Genomic DNA, 20,965 nt, shown 5'->3' with positions numbered 1-20,965 from the left:
AAAAAAGATCATTTAAAAATGATACCCATGACAGAAATGACAACAACCTATTCAATGAGGTTCAATCTGAACATGTAATAAAAACCTAAATATGAATCCACTTTGGTTGACATTTATTCCACCAACTCCCATATATTTTTAAAAGGTCACAAAATTGTTCTATGTAGATACAGTTTGCAAAGTACAAATTCTTAAAGAAAGAAGAATCTGCTGCATATAATCAAAAGAGCTTCTAAAAATTCTCCAAGCACATCTTGCAGAGAGTTATGCACAAAGGCATGTCTGGCTACAAACCCAGGCACCAAGCTTATTAAATCAATATTCCCAAGTAAGGACCAAATAAAGGACCAGTATAATTCTACCTATTTGCTAGCCCTAATTAATGCCATCTGGACCATTTGATTTCTTTGTATTTGAACTGTGAACCAAAATGCTATGGCCAAGGACAGGAATTTTGACCCCTGTGCCTGCCTAAACCTGATCATATCCAAAGCGTGTTAAGACTCTGTAACACTCCATTCAACAACATACCTTCATTCCTGCAAATCCACATTTCCTTCACTCTGAATTTCCCAGTCCATCCCCTTCAACCTTTCCAACAAGCATGTCACAAGTCCCCTAAAATCCCTTAATTCTTTCCATTTGAGCCTTGGCAAATCTCCAACTTTTGCAAGATACAACTTCTGGCATATCTGTGACCAAAATTCAGTGGACAGATATTTAGCATTGCGGGGGTGAAAAAAACAAGTAGGTCAACTGCATTCATTGCTGTCTAACCTTGACTGGGCTCTAAGGGATGATCAGCAACCTCTCTTTTGACCAGGGTGAAACCCCATCACAATCCAACAGGCTGCCTTCCAAAGTCTTTTTAGACTTCTAGTCCAAACCCCTATCCTCTAGTCTCTAAGCACACAAACACACCCCCAAATCAATACCCTCACTTAGCACTGGACTTTTCACATTTCATTATTTCTTTACTCCTTCTTTCCTCTTTCTCTCTGATCTCAGGAATGGGCTTACTGACCTCTGAGGCCTTTTTGATATGCTTCTTCCATTCTGCCTTTCTAGCCTCAACTTATTCACTTTATATCCCAGCCACCTCAAATTATATGTTGCTAGACCCCATTCACTTGTCTTTGTGTCTTGAGGTCAAGGGACATTGTGTAAGGGAAAGAGGCTGAGACTGAAGTTAGAAAAACTTGCATTCAAATTCTCCCATGGTTTTACTTGTAAAAAGTTGGGTAAGGCTTTTCTCCCCATTAATCCTCAGCTTCCACATGCAAAAAGTGGGTTAATAAAACCATCTGCAGCATTATTATAAGGACTATACATAGTCTATGCAGACAGCCTAGCATTGTAAGTAACCAACATTATTACTAACATATATTGTTTCTTCTATTTGGAACACCCACAGCACATCTTTTTTGGCTGGTAAACGTTGAATATTTCTAGACCCAGCCCAAAGGACACCTCTACTTTCAGAATTCCTAACTCTCACAAACTGCTTCGTCTATATTTCCATGGCATGATGCATATACTACCACTATAGCATAGTTCTGCAGCTACAGGCTTTTCCATTTCTCTCCAGATAGGAACTGAGACTTACTAATGTTTGTATCATCAGTGCTTAGCAGAGCCTGTCACATAACAGGTGTTAAATAAACACTGGCTGAATAACTGAATAAATTATATAGCCTGTTCCTACTTGCTTACATTCACATTATTCATCTTCCTCAAAAGGTCTGTCATTCAGGAGTCCCAAAAGACACAGATGGTTCATTCAAGTTAGGATCACTTGAGCAGAGTAGACTCAAGATGATATTTACAAAGCCATGGTCAAGGTACAGCAAAACCACAGAGGACTGTGCGGGAAAACAGACAATTAAGGGGAGGTACTATTTGTCCTGAAGTGTAAAGGGAAGAGCTTCTAGAACTTGGATGAGAGAGGGCTGTGTGCAGAGGACCACCTGGTAGAGGCTGACCAATGATTCAGCCTGTGCTATCCACACAGGGCCAGGGCAGGGCGCAACTTCACTCTTCTTTCTCCATCCAATCCACTACTGAGGTCTTCATCCGAAGACCTGAATCCAATCAGAAACCAGACAGCCTTCTCTCTCCCCTTCTGAATAATTCAGGTCTAAAGCTTAAAACAATATAGGGATGTGTGTGTGTGTGTGTGTGTGTGTGTGTGTGTGCGCGCGCGCGCATGCATGCGTGTGTGTTTGTACGCCCAGGGTTCATGATGGGCTAATGAATCAGAGTCTAATAGGGGGAGGAGGGGGGAGATAGGTAGGTGTACATGTTGAAGGGAATCCTAGAAAGAAATTCTGGACTTTGAGCATGGTGAGGAGGTACATGCATGAAGGAATGGCCTGGTTTGCAGCATCAGATGTTAAGCAGGAAGAGGAAGATGTCCAGGTAAGGTAGGTGGCTGAGTGCACGGCCTGCCATCAAGTCAGAGCCTGAGTGCAATGAGGAGACCATCCACATGGGGGCAGGATGCTGGCTATGATGGGAGACTGGCTACCAACAAGGAGATTATTAAATATTTAGATCGTGTAGTAATAGAAGCCAGTTTCTTACTGTCTGAAAACTGAGAGACAACTATGGAAAGAGAAAACTAGAATGAGCTATAAAGTATTAAATTAGAATTGAAAGCATTGGTACTAATTCATGATTTACAAGACAGAAAACTATATGTAGAAATAAATATAAGATAAAAATTGTGTAATGTTTATATATTAGGCTTGGCCTCTTTCTTCAACATAATTTTCCTTGTCATCAAGATTCCTCGGTAAGAAGGTCTTCACACACACATGCACAATGTAGTACTCTTGGGTGTGTGTGTGTGTGTGTGTGTGTGTGTGTGTGTGTGTATTTTTCCACCCAAAACTCTGAACTAGATCCAAGAGCAGCAACACCAAAACAGCAAAGAACACACCCTTCATGAGACTATAAATTCCATCCTGCACTAAAGGGAACCAGAGCTTCTTGGAGAAATGGTTAATTCCTACACTGGTGCCAGGAATGTACAAGATGAATTCAGTACATCTTGATGTGCTTTAAAGTAAGGATATGCTCAAAGAATCGTGGAGCCATGTCAGAGGACACAAAAACAGTTTCAATGTGCTGCCCAGGAACAAATGGTGGATATTGTAAGCATAAAAACCCCTATCTTAAAAAGGAAACAATGAAGTCATACAGGTATAAGTAAATTAATAAGTGGAAACTTTGAAGAGAAGCAGGCTATTTACACAGTTAAAATGATTTCCTCATCAAATACTGTTTAATTGCTAAGAAGAAAGGAGCAAGTTTATACTGGAGAAGCTTGACAGATATACCTTAAATTGAAAGATGAAATGAACAACCTTATTACTGAACAGATCAAAACCATGTGCCACCAAACTGGACGCAAGGACAAGACCACGATATCATTTATTGTAACCCCTCCCAAAGAAGCATAATCTGAAATACTAGCAAAAGGAAACATCATGCAAGTTCAAGCTGACTTATCATCTTCAAAAGTGTCATGGTCATGAAAGACAAGAGAACTATTCTAGAAGGAGAAGGTGGGAAACCAGAAACAATAAGACAAATTCTTTTCTAGATCTTGTTGCTAAATGATATTATTGTGATAACTGGCTAAATTTGTATATAGTCTAAGGATCTCATGGTAATTATCACTATTATTTTATATAAGAGAATGTCCTTATTTGTAGACATATACCCTAAAGTCAAAATATATTGTTGGGAGGAAGACTGAACCATCATACTGGAAATATCTTGAATGTACCATAGAATTTTCTAAAAGTTTATAACTATTTCAAAATTAAGAAGAGAAAAAAGAAGATGAAGGGCATAGGTCATCCTGTTGTAGGATTTCATCCACAGGTTTGTTTCTGGAGGAAAGCAAAGACTGAAGGGGGGAAACCCAAATCTGTATATGCTCTCCACACTGATGGTCTCCCGTGGATTTGCTATTTTCTCTCTGTTCCCCAGCTGCTTCTCATACTCTTTCTTAATGTATGTGTTCCTCTGTAAAGACAATCTCATCAAATCCATGGCTGATATAATAATCTATATACGTTTTATCATGAACACCATCTTCTCCAGTCTTCAAACCTAAATACAACATCATTTTCTGGACATTTCATTCAATAGACATTATCTCAACCCAACATGTTAAAAACCAAACTCAATTTCCACTCCACTTCAGTGGATACTATTAGTTGCCTAAAAAGCATCCATACCCCCACCAATCACATATCCTCTAACAATAAAACTTCCTAAATATCAGATTTTTAATACATCTCTGAACTCTAACATAATTATACCCTTTCACTCCAGGAGCAGGCCTCGCTGGCTTAAGCCAAGTTGCATATTCCATTACCTTGGCTGGAGTCACTGCTTAAGAAATAGTCATGTGATCTCAGCAGCACTATCAGTGTGAATCTTAGGTCTTTAGTTTAAAATATTGGGACAGATATATTCTCCCTATGAACACAAACCAAGAGGCAATTGTCCTTTTTTTTTTTTTTTTTTTTTTAATTCAGGTAGCTATACCATCTCAAAGGGAGTCAGATTTAGAATACTGCCAACAAGAAGGTAGATTTTTTAAAAAACTAACTATTTGAATAATAATTAAATGGGTCCTTCATAATAACTGAATGCCAGGACTAATAACCAAAACTACACCTTAACCTCTGTCTTCTACTTACCTGAGCTAATAAATCCCATTTATGTTGAAAGTCAGTTTGAGTTAGATTTTCTGTTACTTGCAATATATAATTCATAAACAGTAATATAAAGTATAGAACTAGATGTAACAATGTTATAAAACAACTAGAAGTAAAAAAGAGACAGACAGAGAGAGAGAGAGCTACAACCCTCCCTGTTGGGGATGTAGCTCAGTGGAGGAGCACTTGCCTAGCATGTGTGAGACACTGGGTTGGATTCTCAGCTCCACATATAAATAAAAACAAAGTAAAGGACCATTGACAATTAAAAAAATATTTAAAAGAGAAAAAACATAATTAAGACAGTCTTCAAGAAAAGATGGAGGGAGATGAGTAGAGGCAGAGAGGAAGTAGGGGAGAGAGAGAGAATGATCTCTGAACTTCTTATTTTCAAATGCCACAGAGCCTCTGTCCTTCCCAATCACCCTAGATAAAATCTTCAGTTGCCTTCCACACCTTTAACCCCATACTATAGGCAATCTGTCACTCATTCCTACTAATTCTGGGTTAAAAATACGTTTGGAATTCATTCTTTTCATTTTCAAGGCCAATGTACAAGGTCAGATCTTTATCTCTTATCCCAGCTACTGAGACTGTCTCTTCTCCATTTCCCAGTGCCTTATCTTTCTGCTTTCCAATCCATCATTCACAGGGCTACTGGCTCCCTTAAGGAAAATAACAACTATATTTTATTTATTTATTCTTTGTATTCTCTTGCCCTCCCCTCTGTTCAGACACTAAAATATTTGTTTAAATTATTCTATGCATGACACTTCTCATTTGCAAACCCTTTGATGGAACCTAATGGTTTCAGAAAAGGTTCAAAATGCGTGGCCAACTGGAAGCAGGTCCTTGAGGTTATAGTACAATCTCCTCAACAAGGTATCCCACCACTCTCCTGTGGACTATTCTAGTCCTACAAACCCACTGCATCAATGAGGACAATAAGCAAGGGGTCTTTGGAAATGCCATGCCTCCATGTATAAATGCTCTTTCCTTTGGCTTGAAGAAGTTCCAGGTTCAACTTAAATATCATCTCTATCATAAAATCCTCTCCAGTACTACATTCAGGTTACATCTGTGCTGTCAGAAAACATTCTTCATACTTCTATTCTAACATTTATGTAATTTAGCCTCATCTTATATGACCTTGGGTATAGACCTACCTAGTAATTAACCTTCTTTCCCACTTTCCCAAGTATAGCATATTTCAGTATGAGATTGCCTTTCTCCTCTGTTAGTCCTCCCCAAGATCCTTTCTTGTATCCTCTGTATTTAGCAAAGCAAACAGCATGCAATACATGCTCTGTAAATATTTCTTGAATAAATAATTTCCCAAAGGACTAAATGTTATTTGAGGAGAGGAATTATGCCTTATTTGTGTGTATTTCTCAGAGTAACTAGAGAAATACTGAGTCACATAAACTGCTGCAGCTTGAATAAAATATTAGGCTTGGATTCTGGCCTCCTGAGTTACTGAATGGTTGGCTAAACCTAGGACACTATGTCATTTCTTCATTCCAAAAATATTTACTGAACACCTTGTATATGCCAAACCCTATTCCCGGGGCCGGAGACAAAACTCAAAACAAGATGTTAAGCTAAGAAGTCAATCCTCTCAAGAAGTTTTTCTAGACATCTGAACCTATTCTCAAGCATGCTCGTAACCAGAGAATCAACAACGACTCCTCCTTTTATCTTGCTTCAAGGGTTATTTAACAAAATGTAAAACTCTGCATTTTATTGTACTTCAATTTTACCTCAATAAAGCTATAGGAATAAAAAATTTAAAATGCTTAAGAAAAACGTAACACTGCCAGGAGGCTGGCTTCGGTGGCCCAGGCCTGTAATCCCCACTATTCGGGAGACAAGAAGGTCACAGGTTTGAGGCCAGCCTTAGGAATTCAGTGAGAACCCATCTCAAAATAAAAAAACAAAGATGACTGGAGATGTAACTCAGTTGGAAAGCTCCCTGAGTTCAATCTCCAGGACCAAAAATAATAATTAAAAAAAAAAAAAAAAACCTGCTAGGAAGAGGAGTGGTGACAGTAACAGTGACAAGGAGGCTGATGACTGCATTCTCCTCCTCCTCTGTAATTTCAAGGCCAATCCCCCAAAGGCCATAGTGTGCCACTTTCGGAAATAACTAATACTGCTTACTAGCTATTCTTTCCACTCTCATGTTTCCCTTCACAACCCCGCCTCTCAGTACTGCCAGAATACTGTCTGGCCAAGCAACATTAGAGCTCTACCCAAAGGCCCTCAGTGGCTTCTTACAGCAGACACTAGGGGAGTACAGTTCAGATTCCAGCTTCAAACTGGAGACTCTTCCAAAATCTACTCCCAATGTGTTTCCAGAAACATTTGTTCTGTTCTTCCTACATTCCAGAACCCCTGCCAAATTAGCTTTTGATGTTTATATCTTTGGGCCTTTCTTGGTACTTTTTCACCTACTTTATTCATATTCTATGTGTACATCAATATTCAATTCAAGGATCTTGAATTTGTCTCTTGATTTTTCCCTTTGCATAAAAATCGTGACTCACTGCAGGGTGCCAGAGTGTGCAGGCTTGTAATCCCAGAGATTTGGTAGACTGAGGCAGGAGAATTATGAGCTTAAAGCCAGCCTTAGCAACTTAGCAAGGCCCTAAGCAACTCAGCAATACCCTGTCTCTAAATAAAATTGCAAAAGGGCCGAGGATGTGGGCACTTCTGGGTTCAATCCCCAGTACCAAAAAAAAAAAAAAAAAAAAAAAACGCAATTCATTTTTGTCTTTTTCCTCTAAGCTTATCTGTCTCTACATCATGTTTTAGTTATTCACAAAAAAGTGTATGCATCCAACTGGAGTATATTCAATCATTAATTCCATAACCACTCATTAAGCATATACTATCTTTCTATTTTCCCAAAGCACATAAAATATATTCACAGTGAATGGTAAGTAAATTTTTGTTGAGTGAAGGCAAACCCCCAAATGAAAATGTATCTGAAAATCAAAATAATCTTTTTCTTAGTACAAACAACAATCACCACCAAAGAGATTCATGGGAACTGTAACAAACTATTGCTTATCATATTTAAATATTATGAAAGGAGATGGGTAAGATAATAGAAAACAGAAACTAATAAAAACCTAAGAAAACTTCTATAAGGTAATATGGATCTGCCCATGAATGTACCTATCATTTCAAAATACAAATTCATAAATACACATCTATTAATTAAGTCCATCAAATGGAAACAATATACAGCATCAGAATTTAATGAAATGAGAATAACAGAAGAATGTTTCAAGATACCACTCAATAATTTCTGTGAAACTTAATAAAAGTTTATGTGATGAAAAATGTTTTCCCTTTGCTTTCCTAAGGAAATAGCTTTACAAGATGATTGATGCCTGCTATTACGGGCCTATATTTGTATTTCCTTATTTTTAGAAGCTTTTCAAAAATATACTTAGAGCATTTCCAGTTACACTAAAAAGAAAGATAAAAGGTGATTATTTATAGGCAATCATATTCATGATGATAGACTCTCAGAAAGCAAATGCAAACATAAATTTTAAATGCCTTTTGGAAAGAGTTGAGAATAAAAACATTTACATAATTTCTTAGAAACCCTGGCTTTTTATTACTGAATTTCAATATTCCCTCCAGGCAAAGGAGCAGCTACTTCAAAGATTTATTTGATAGTGGAATGTTTGATTTCTTTGCTTTCCCTTCCCGGGGTGGAGGTCTATAGTTTTCACTCTACCGCAGAACACTGCATTTTAAAATGAGAACTGGCTCTCTATTAAGAACAAAAACATGGTTCCATTCTTGGCAGATTAAACAACTAAGCCAATGACAGCAATAAATAAGTAGATATAAATAAATTATATATATGTACTACATTATGACAAAATAGACCATTGAGATATCAGTCATCTCTGAGAACAGACCTGCCACTTCATAATGTGACTAGTGACTGATATCAAATGTCTAAAACTTCTACTTACCTGCCTATCCACTTCTGGAAGCAAAAGCAGGAGATATTGCTGAAAATGCTGAGGTAAGGAAGCAAACGTATGTTTATTTATTAATGCCCTCAAGTTAGTGTTGACAAGAATAGATCCTGGGGTTTCTATGTCAATGTCCTCAGCTTTGGTCCATTTCAAGTGTCCTGTGATGAACAAGCAAGAGGTACGAATTTACTACAGATTGAGGAAAATACACATGCACACACATATACGTATATATTGAACATATATATATATTTTCAATCATATGTTTAATTCTATCCCTTTGAAAATGATATTTTAAGAAGAGAAATCTACAAAGCTCCTTTAATTATGTTTGTCTGGCACTGGCAAGCCTTAATTTCCAATAAGAAACATTTCACTCAGTGTCTTCTAATTTTTTTTTTTTAACTCAAAGGATGTCCCAATAAAGAAACATTTTATTGAGGAACTTTTAATTAATCAGAATTTTAGAAACTTTGGAAGCATAAATGGTAACAACTACAATTGATATAAGTTCTGTAAGACTGAGAATCCATGATGACAACGAAACAAAAATGCTATTGACATTATGTTCATTTTTATTTTTGGTGGTGCTGGAGACCAAACATGGAGCACACTAGGCAAATGCTCCACTGAGCTACATCCCCAGCCAGATGCTGTTCATTTTAACAGAGAAAATGGCAACAATAGTAGCTCTGTGTTCACCATGTTTCAAGTAGTACACTAAATACTGGGTTATTTCAGAAAATTGCTATCCAGTGTATTTCTGAAGGCGATAATTTACAAAGCAAATCTTGATAAAAAATATTAGCGCAAGATCTGAAACACAAATGAACTCTGAAGGATAATTTCACAACTCAAGGCACACTTATGTCCAACAGAAAACCACGTGCAGAGTTCACAACTCAAAATCATAACAAACTACAAAACGACTCACCATAAGGGACAGTCAGCTGACACACTGAGGAAAAGAATGACTATGCTTAGTTACTTGAGCTAAAAGATCTGCTCACCTGTCATTATATACAGCATGTTTTAAATCACAGGTCAGCAACTTATGATCCATGAGCTACTGCTAGTCCAATGCCTGTTTTGATAAATACACTTTTGCTAGAATATAATCATGCCCAGTTATTTATATTCTGTCTATGTCTGCTTTGCACTATAATACAGAATTGCAGAGTTGTAACACTTACAATGGTCTGAAAAAACGTGCAGTATTTGCCCTCTAACCCTTCACTGAGAAAGTTTATTAATCTTTTGTTTTAAAAAATTAAACAAGAAATATTTTTAAAAAGGATAAACAGAACACTATATGATAAAAAGAATGGTCATATCTTAAACAGAACTTCCAGAAATGAAATTTAGCTTTTAGAAATTAACACAAATATTCAGTGGACACAGCAGGAAATAATTATTGAATAATCATGAGATAGCACTGAAGAAAATATCTAGAATGTAGTATAAATATGATAAGTCTTCAGGGTATGGTGGCATACCCTAGTGATCCCAGCTATTTGTAAGGCTGAGGCAGGAGGATCTCATGTTCCAGGACATAGTGGGAAATTCATTGAAGCCCTCTCTCAAAATAATAATAAAATAATAATAATAATAAAGGCTAGAACATAAAGTAATACAATCAACAAATTCAAATGAACAAGTTTAAAAAAATGGCTGAAGATACAGCTTACTGGTAGAACAAATAGCTAGCATGCTTAAGGCCTTTGGTTCACTCACCAGTACCACAAAGATAAAATTGAATTAAATGATGAGTCAATTTAGAATAGGGCAGAAATACAGAGACCTGGATAAGTAGTCACAGTGTATATCTATGGAAGTTTCAGAAAGAAAAAACAGAGTATGGCAGAGAGGCAACATTTGAATAGTTAGTTAATGAATGAGATATTTTAAATATTTTAAAATGTGAGTTCTCAGAAAAAGCAATTTAATCTCAAGAAAGATAAATGCCCATTTCCATTCCTCTAACTGATAGGTTGAAATGTCCAAGCATCAAAAATAAAAAGGAGTATCTTAAAAACCATTTGGAGGAAAAGATACATTATCTCCAGAGAGATGACAATAAGATAGAAACTTCATGAGTAAATAACAGAAGACACTGGAATATCTTCAAAGGGCCAAGAGAAAACAAATGACTATGTAGAATTTCATCTGCAACTGTCTCTCAAAAATTGGCAATGAAATAAGGACATTTTCAGTGCCCAAAATTGAATTCTAGTCCTCTGAGAATCTTGCTGAAATAACCACTAGTGGATCTTCTTGCCAAATAAAGAAATTCTATCAAGGAAGGAATGACAGGGCTGCAGAAGCAATAGTAAACTAAAAGACAATAAGTATAATAGGTATGGATTGCTCCAAACACTAATTGTAAAAAATAATACGAATGACAGATGAGTTAAGACAATGTGGAAATAAAATACTTCACAGTAATTTTGCATGCAAAGTGGGAAGATGTGACTCAAACGAGAGCACTACAAAACACTGACATTGCGAACAAGACACATATGAACTAATTTTTTTTTATTTTTTACATGTAACATAGAAAGAAGAAAATTATAACCTCCAAATAAATGGATGGAAGGAAAACTTAGTAAATCAAAGGGTAGGCATAAAAAGAGAAAAAATAAAATTCCAGCATAATCACGATAAATGTGACTTGATTTTTATGTTAGACTTAATAAAATTCAGGTACATGCTGCTTTTGAGAGATAGGCTCAAAACAAAAATTACATGGAAAGAATAAAAATTAGGAAATAAACTAAGAAATACAAATAAAAAATTCCAAACAACAACAACAACAACCCCCCCTCCACAATAACACAAGATTAACATCAGAAAGATAAACAAATATAGAAAACATTATTGGGGATGAGAACAGTCATTCTATAAATGTATAAGAAACGATTCACTAGAAACATATCATGACCTTGAACCTGAATCCATTTAAATGTGACAGCCTCAAAACGTAAAAGTGAGAGAACTACAAGGAAACTGAAGTCAAAATCTAGAAGGGAGTCTTAACATATATTACTAAAAACTGATGGCTCAGCTTTAAAAATAATCTTACAAACATGGGGGGCTTTTACAACTCAATTATCACTCTTGTACCAATGAATTTAACAAAGAACACTGCACAGAGCCTTTAGAGAACTCAATTGTTTTTTTCAAAACTCAAGAAATAGCAAGAAAAAATAAATAAATCACCATTATGAGTCTTAACAAACACTGAAGAGTTAATATAAAATCTCATCTCTCTGTCCAGAGAGAAATAAAGTTATGTATTATAATGTAAAGATAGCAACTCTTCAAAGTTCGACACATCTACTGCATATTTGGATATTCAAAAGCATACTTGTAAATACTTCACAAGTTAAGGAGGGAACATAGTAATAGAAACTTAAGGGATAATGACAAAAATATGTAAAATGTTTCTCAACTGGCTTTAAAGATAAATTGCACATATCAAAGGATGGGGGGGGGGAAGATTGATAATTCAAGGGTTATCTAAGTCCCGAACTTAATAAATCAACCAAAGAATGAACACTCAAAAAGGGAGAGATAAAAAGTATAATAGTAGACGCTCATGAAACAGAAAAGAACAAAGATAGTCAATAACAAACAGATCGTTTCTTTTTTGAAATTAAACTAATGAAAATTGATATTCCTAGTGAGAGATGGCATGATTATGTGCAGGAATTTTTAAAAGAACATAATACTGGATATAACACAGATTTAAAAGGTAGATGTAATTAAAAACAGACCTAGAGCACAATATAATACTCTGACTTTTGTCAGTACATTTGTAGAGCAATAAATTATTTTAAGTTGATGAATTTCCACAGTTTAAAAATAGAAAATATGAATGCATTTGTAAAAAAAAATTCTTAAATGGATCAGCAAGCAACCCTTAGCACATATACACAAACCACAAATTAAAAATGGTACTAGAGATGTGGGCCTGGAGACTCTCTTTCTGTACCTCCTCTCTGAAGCTCTTCCACTACTTTATAGCATAGATTTCAGAGAAGAGGGAAAGAAACAAGTTTCTCATTTCATTCTATAAAATCATTATAATCTTTATTCCAAAATAAGTACTATATGAGAAAATAGAATCATCAATCTCAACACAAAAATTTTTGGAAGTTGAATTAAAAAAATCTAACATTTTTTAGTCAAGTTGATAGGTATACTGGTGGGTCATTTTCTTAGCATCTGTATTTTTGAAATATTTCACAATTAAAAATAAAAACCCTACATCATCACAGAGAGAATTTGGAAGTTGGAAGATCTTTCTTTTTTCAGCAATTGAGGAAGAGACAAGAGCTAAAGAAATGCTGGGAAACCAAAAAGGGAGTTTGTTTAACCCTATTACATAGTCTAAATAGTCTCATATAAAAGTATTCAGGTAATTTATAGAGAGTGTCTCTGACTGGAGGGAAACATTGGGAAAATTTTTTTAAAGGTAAAGAATTCTGAAAAATATTCCATGTCAAGCAATGTGAGAAGTAGGACCCATATTGTTACTATGTAGTATGCTTCAAAATCTTTGAAGAGCATCATAGAAAAAAGGAAGCATCAGACAGTCACATCTTTCATGACAAAGCCAATAGAAGATCTATTTCAAAGATGTCTACCTAAGCAAAAATATGTTTTAGAATGTTGGAACAAAGACAAAGCAGCTGAACCAAATGTGGTACCACAGAGGATGTTTAATTCCATTTTAATTATCCTTACACATGTACTCTTAATTGGCTTAAGAACAATCCAATTATATATGATTGTCTTATCTCATTAAAGCTGGTACTTCCTATCTCCCTACAGTACCCAGAGAAGGAAAAAGATGTAGCCATTTTAGTGTTGAATTCTCAGACATTCAGCCTAGAGGTCTGAAGTATCAGAGGCAGGGTGAGGGAAAGAGGAGAAGCCACAGTGGCTGACCTGCAAGCTAAGTATCTAGGCTATCCAAAACGGTTGGTCATGGGGTTTGTACCCAATCAGGGTTAGGCTAAATTCTCTGCTATTCTCGATGGGGGTGGGGTGGGGTCTGAAACCCCCAATCTGGTCTCAGAACCACTAAGTATTCTCTGGAATATTTAGTCTTTGGAGCACTTATTGATCAAGGGTATTCTGTTGTTAATATTTCCAGAAGGGAATAAGCATAGAAATTATGCATCAAAAAGGAGGAGGAGGAGAAAGGAGCACAAATGTGAGGAGGAGGTGGAGGAGGAGGGGGAGAAAAAAGCACAAATGTGAGAAGGAGGAGGAGGAGGAGGAGGAGGAGAAAGGAGCACAAATGTGAGGAGGAGGAGGAGGAGGAGAAGGAGGAGGAGGAGGAGGAGGAGGAGGAGGAGGAGGAGGAGAAAAAAGGAGCACAATGTCAGGCAGACCAGGCAAACAAAAGGAAATGCCCAAACACAGGCCAGATTGAAAACCAAGAGGTTCTTTATTGTCTCAGGGAAAATGGAGAGAAATGTCTCTGAAACTGAGCTCAAACGCAGAGGGAGAGGAAAATGGGCTTTCAACATAAAGCATAAGGGAAAAAGAAGACAAAAACTGCATCATAAATAGGAATGGAGCACTGAATTCATTAAAATACAGTGCCAGGGTTTAAAAAAAAAAAAAAAAAAACAACCTATGGCCATTAAGGTTAAACCAATAAAATACGAATGTTATCTACCTATTATGGGCCAGGCTAAATGGCCAATGACCAAACACATTCCATTTTACTTTGAGACGCCATGTCATGTAAGAAATGCTTCTCCCATGGGAAAGCCCCACCTCTGTGCCCATTAATAGTTACCTAGCATAGCATACTTGGCAACACAAAGTAGCAATTCTTACACAATTGTACTCTTTGGTTTCCATTTTTCTTGGGCAATGTACCTTGTCAGAGATTGATTGTCTAGACATGAGTAACCATTTTCTAACTTGTACTGAACAGAGTCATTTTGACCCCCACTTCCCTTCTGCTTGCTTGCTGCTCTGCCAACCTGGAAAGTCCTGTGGGAAATGCCAATGTACCCATTGCATTGTCTCGCTAACTGCCCAATTCAGCTTCTGTACAAGCTTGTTTGCAGCTACATCAACCCAGATGAATTTTTTGCCTTTAAATATCCTAAAATGCTCAGTCTCGGGGCTGTTCCTCCCAGAGGCAGTGATAGTCCTATGGGGAGCAGACCGACTGGTTAAATAAAGACTCTTCAAAATGGACAAAACTGGGACTTGCTGTGTTTTCTGAGGGACCTGCCTTGATGTTTAAAAAATAATATAACAAAAACATGGAGGTAGTGAGACTGTAAAGACAATTATTTCCCTTTTATAATATATTGCCCAAAATTGAAATGAATAGTTAGCAGACAATCATTCCTATTTATTTTTCCTAATTTTATTATCTTTGGAGACATATGACTATATCTTGGGGCAAATATTTAACTATTTTGGTCTTTTTGTTTTACTTCTGTTTCTTAATTAGCCTAAAATTAATTAAATTTAGTACTGCTAATTAAAGTGGAAAAAATAATGGTGTAAAGTAAGATCTGGCTATGTGTGCACATTAAGAAATATTGATGTTTATAAAACACAGAGAACAATAATTTTGGATGAGAGGGTGTAGGAGTATTGTTCAGATTTCATTCACACTATTCTGTACTGATTTATTTAAAGAAGGTGTAACCATTTAAAAAAAAAACAGAATAGTTAGTAACTCTTTACTACAAAAATATGAAGCCAAATATGTTCACGTAACTATATGAATGAATTTCAGAAGTTGGGCTCAATGAGGACAGTATTTAAATCCCCCCTCAGAGACATCCCTCAGCAGCTTGGGTTTGCTTAGCAAGCACTTTTTATCGGGTGTTATTCGGTGGGAAGAAATATAATTAAAAACTAATTTAGATTCATGACCCTGAAACCAAGGAACTTTTAGGGGAAAATGTTAGAAAAAGAAATACAAAACAAGAAAGAAAGGGATAAGCAAAGCACAGAGGATATTTAGGCCAATGAAATTCTTCTGTATGAAGGTGACTTTGCCATTATTAAAATAATTATTAAAACAATGGCAAAGTCACAGTCTGTTTGTGAGAACCCAAAGAATATACACAACAAGGGTGAACCCTAAGTAAACCATTGGGATGAGGATGTGTCAATGGAGGTTGACCAACTATAATAACACATACACCCATGAGGCACAGAATGTCAATAGAAGTGAAGATTGTGTGTGGGGGGGTGGGGATAGGGGCTTGGGGGTCTCTGTACACCAGCTCAATTTTACTGTGAACTTAAAAACTGCTCTAAACATAAAGCTAAATAATTGCAAACATATGAAGCAAGTGATAAGACAGTGTATCACTAAGAAACTTTTTTTAAAATGTTCACAAATCCATGCTCTTAGTGCTATAAAGACGGTGACATGATAAAGTATTAAGGTTTTCTCAGAAAACTCCATAGGGGAGGCCTTAAAATAATAAGTTTTATCCTTTGCAAAGACAAGAACAGAGAACATTGAAAACACTTATTAGGCAAGAAAAAAATCTATATTTTCAACATCATTTGCAGCCACACCTATCCTGCATCTCATCAGATGAGGTTTCTCCTCCCGTTATTTGGTAGACTAATGTTTAGTGGCCTGAGATAATAAAAGAACCCCTGTAGACATGGTTAGAATCTGTATTTATGCATATTGGAACTGTGTTTTCTACCATGCTTGACTCAGAAAAAGGAGAGGGACAAATTTTTTGTTTGATTATACCATCATCAGAGAAATACTATTTAGAATTATTTTTTTCAGCTGGACTTACTCATCCCACATTACCAAGTCTGTTTATCAGAGAGCTCCTCAGGGAAATACTCAGTTTTCTTGGCCGAGAGTAAAGGAAGGAAACGCCTACATCAAGAGCAGTGGGTTCTCATGCTGAATGACTTAATTCTCATATGAACATCAAGATTACCATCATAATTACAATGGCTGAGGAAGGCTGAAAGCCATTGTAGTTGTTGCTGTTGCTACTACTACTACTACTACTAGTACTATTTTTTAAAATTGTGTAGCTGGTTATTATTACTACTACTACTACTAATAATAGTAATTTTTTAAATTGTGTAGCTGGGAATCCTCTCCAGGGAAAGTGGGCATATGAAAGTGTGTGGGAAGGGCTATGGTGGGTTCCCTATTGAGTTCAGGAAAACACAGGGTTCCACTGTGTGCTTAACCACACAAGCTCACTCATTCAATTCCAAGAGCCAAGTAAACAGGTTGACTATCCTACAATTTGACAAATTAAGTGGTTTCCAGATATCAAGAGGAAGCACTTGGGGGAGGATTAAAAGTATTTTTTTTTGTTGTTGTTGTTGTTTTGTTTCCTATTAGGGAAATCTCACAATAACAATGACAATTTAGACTTACACTCTGAAGTTCAATTCTGATTGGATGTTGTTTCAGAACTCTCAACTAATTAGAACAGACTGGTGGCATTTGTTTTCATTTCAGAATGTTTTCCACAAGTTAGGACCTATCTAGAGCTATGCCTATCAAAAGGAGGCAAGCAAAGTTAAAACCACACTTCAGATACTATTTGAATTAGACATGGGATTTAAGTGGGAGAATCAGATGAGGAAGAGCTAGCTACTGCCATTTGGCTGGCTAAGGGCTGAGGGGTGGGATCTTTCCTGTGCACTGGTTCAACAGCTACACAAAGGCCTCACAAAGAATGACCTTCCCCAAATACATAGAGGCATTTTTATCCAAGGACACATAAGTAGCAGAAACCTACTAGATGTATCTTTCATCCAGAATGAATGAAATTCAGTAAATCTGAATTATTAATTCATTCAAAACTTACTCAGAAAATATTAAACAGGAGGGATATAATGGGTACAGTAAGGACTGCAAAGATCCATAGGAAGGTCACTGTTTCCAAGGAGCTAACAACTTAATGGCAAAGAGAGAGCAGAATGTTCGGAAAGATGCCTCATAGGGAACTAAATAAACATCCTGATTCTAATAGAACATCAAGAATACCACAACTGTCTGGGAACAGTTATATTTAAGGTCCTTTCTCCCAGTTTTCTTTTTTTCATGTTATACAGCAGGGCATAAATTGGTAGCTTAATAAGCACTTCTGACCACACTGGCACAAAATAGGCCACTCTGTTCCACTGCTTGCCAGGTTAGGCTGTCAGCTGCAGTCCTTCCCAGTAATCACCTGCTGTTTGTTTTGGACAGGTTTCTGCCCTAATTGACTTATCTCAGATCCCACCGTTTCCTGTCCCTGTTATCACAAAGGACACAGAAATCTATACCTCTGGCACCTGTACTGTCAACACCAGGTAAACTCCTCATGACATTACAGAGCTGGGTGCTTCTCGGTGGTTCCTACATGGGCAAAATACAGGCTGGATGATTTGACATTTGGATTCCATCCAAGATGAATGGCTGGGACTGTGGGGCTAGATATGCCTTGGCTTTGTATGTTAGCTGTGCCATTTATGAGCAACCTTCTTAACCCTTCTGGGCCTCAGTCTCTTTATCTATAAAATAGAAATCACTCTACTATACAAAGCTAAAAAAAGATTTAACTGAAATAACATATCAAAATGCCTAGACCACAGTATTAAATATGACCAGTGAAAGTGATTTCCCTTCTCCCTTCCTGCACTGAAGTAGATTCATTATTTCTCCTATTTGTACTCTAACACAAAGCAGGTTAAAAATGACCCTAGTTAATGATGATGAACATTTTTTTAATGTATTTGTTGATTGATTGTACATCATCTTCAGAGAGGTGTCTCTTCAGGTCCTTAGCCCATTTATTGATTGAGGTTTTTTTTTTTTATGTTTAGCTTTTTGGGTTCCATATATACCCTAGAGATTAGTGCTCTGTCTGGATTTTCTCCCAAGATGTAGGCTCTCTATTCACCTCACAGATTGTTTATTTTTCTGAGAAGAGATTTCATCTCAGTCCAGTCAGAATGGCAGCAATTATGCATACAAACAATAATAAGTGTTGGCGAGGATGTGGGAGGAAAAGATACACTCATACACTGCTGGTGGGACCACAAATTGGTGCAGCCAATATGGAAAGCAGTATGGAGATTTCTTGGAAAATTGGGAATGGACCCACCATTTGACCCAGCTATCCCTCTCCTCGGTCTATACCCAAAGGCCTTAAAAACAGCATACTACAGGGACACAACCACATCAATGTTTACAGAAGCACAATTCTCAATAGCAAAACTGTGTAACTAACCTAGATGCCCTTCAATAGATGAATGGATAAAAAAAATGGGGCATATATACACAATAGAATATTACTCAGCAATAAAAGAGAATAGAATCATGGCATTTGCAGGTAAACGGATGGAGTTAGAGAAGATAATGCTAAGTGAAGTTAGCCAATCCCAAAAAAACAAATGCCAAATATTTTCTTTGCTATAAGGAGGCTGATTCATAGTGGGATAGGGAGCGGGAGCATGGGAGGAATAGATGAACTCTAGATAGGGCAGAGGAGTTAGAGGGGAAGGGTGGGGGCAGGGGTTATTAATGATGGTGGAATGTGATGATCATTGTCATCCAAAGTACAGGTATGAAGATATAAATTGGTGTGAATATACTGTGTATACAACCAGAGATATGAAAAACTGTGCTCTATATGTGTATGAAGAATTGTAATGATTCCACTGTTATACATAAATTTAAAAAAAAAATAATTAATTAATTTTAAAAATGACCCTGGTAGCCCCCTTATTACTCTTTTAATTTGCTTAGAAGCCAGCCAAAATACTCTGCCAGCACAAATCTGAACTGATAAAATGTTTAGTGGTTGTAGGATTGTCTAGGAACAGGTTTGACTCTAATGTAAACAGAATAAGAAAAAGAATTCTGATCCTCTAATTGCTTGAATATGGATTTCAAGATGTCTCCAAGTAGAATGAAAGCTATCCTGACTAAAGCCTGGAGCCCCGGAGGATCCTGATGACACAGAGCGGCAAACTGTCCTTTTGACTTCAGCCCTGAAGTTAGCTAAGTAAGTAAATGGGGGGGGGGGGGGGCTGTGCCTTGAATTTTCTCACTGTGTCGCATGGCATTGACTTTACTGAAATTGACAGCAGGCATTTCTAAATAAAGGTCATTGACCTTTTAATCACTTTGTGTGTGGCAACATGATTTTGTTTGGGGGATTTATGTACTTTTCAGTGCATTCTCTGTCATTCTCCCGCTATCATTTTCCATTTCAATGCTATTTACAACACCCAGAAGACAAGAAAAAAATCAAGTCCGATTACATGTGCATGTGGTTATATATAAGTACATATCTGGGGTTAGATAGTAACTGTGTAATTATTTAGCCTTAGAAGTAACGTAAAGTAGGTAATTATGCTATATTTAAAGAACTTAAATAAAAATAAATTCTGCTTTCCTGGATATATAAATTGTATTAAAAGGCTTTTTATTCAAAGCATGTTCCCAGAATTTAAGAAGATGCCTGGCATACAGGACAAAAGAAAAAAAAAAAAAACTTTACCAAAAATAAATAAATCTGTTAAAAATATCGCTTGAATGATACAAAAAGATAAACTCTGCAAATAAGAAAGTTCCTAAGTTGTGAAAAAGGTAAGAGGCAGAACCAGTAATTAAGTTCAGGTCAGTACATTCATAGTTTCTACTAACCATTTTACAAAAATATCATAATGATCCAGGTGACTATCATTACTCCTATTCACAAGTGAAATAACCAAAAGACTTGAATGAAGCCATCAGGTCCAGGTCATTGAACAAGACGCGGTGATTAAGAATTATAATGTACGGACCAGGATGCATTTATTTTTGTCTTTTTAATTCTAATACTTCTGGAAGCTGCAGTTGAGTCCCTGGTGAAGAGTTATTAGAAAGGAACTATTTAGGAGAAAAACATGGTGGTCCCTCGCCAGACCCAGTGACTGTGCCATGTTTCTCAGCCGTGCTCACCATTCAGACACACGCTACTAAATATTTCAAGCAGCACAGACAGAAAGCAAAGCAGAACAGCTTTCCTGCAGCAGACCCCAAAGACAATGTATTATCCAATTCAAGAAGCCTTTGTAAGAGTGGCATTTTCACCCATAAAGCAAATAATACAAGGAAACCCAGTTACATTGACAAAATATTGCTCATTAGATAAAGTTACAACTAGAAAGATAATTATTTGAATACATATTTTAAGTTGGTTATTTTTA

At 36.6% G+C, this 20,965-nt stretch overlaps 1 protein-coding gene across 1 annotated transcript in view; it reads right to left on the bottom strand.

The window, feature by feature from the left end:
• ASXL3 (ASXL transcriptional regulator 3) overlaps window positions 1-20,965 on the bottom strand; it is a 166,276-nt gene that overhangs the window by 46,308 nt on the left and 99,003 nt on the right. Inside the window, exon 8 of the mRNA XM_081263304.1 lies at window positions 8,735-8,898. Coding sequence (XP_081119430.1) covers window positions 8,735-8,898 — 164 coding nt within the window. The remainder of the gene's footprint in view (window positions 1-8,734; window positions 8,899-20,965) is intronic.

Source organism: Spermophilus citellus (assembly GCF_964194105.1).
Source record: "Spermophilus citellus genome assembly, chromosome: 12".
Lineage (NCBI taxonomy): Eukaryota > Metazoa > Chordata > Mammalia > Rodentia > Sciuridae > Spermophilus > Spermophilus citellus.
This window is presented reverse-complemented; position numbering and strand designations above follow the sequence as displayed.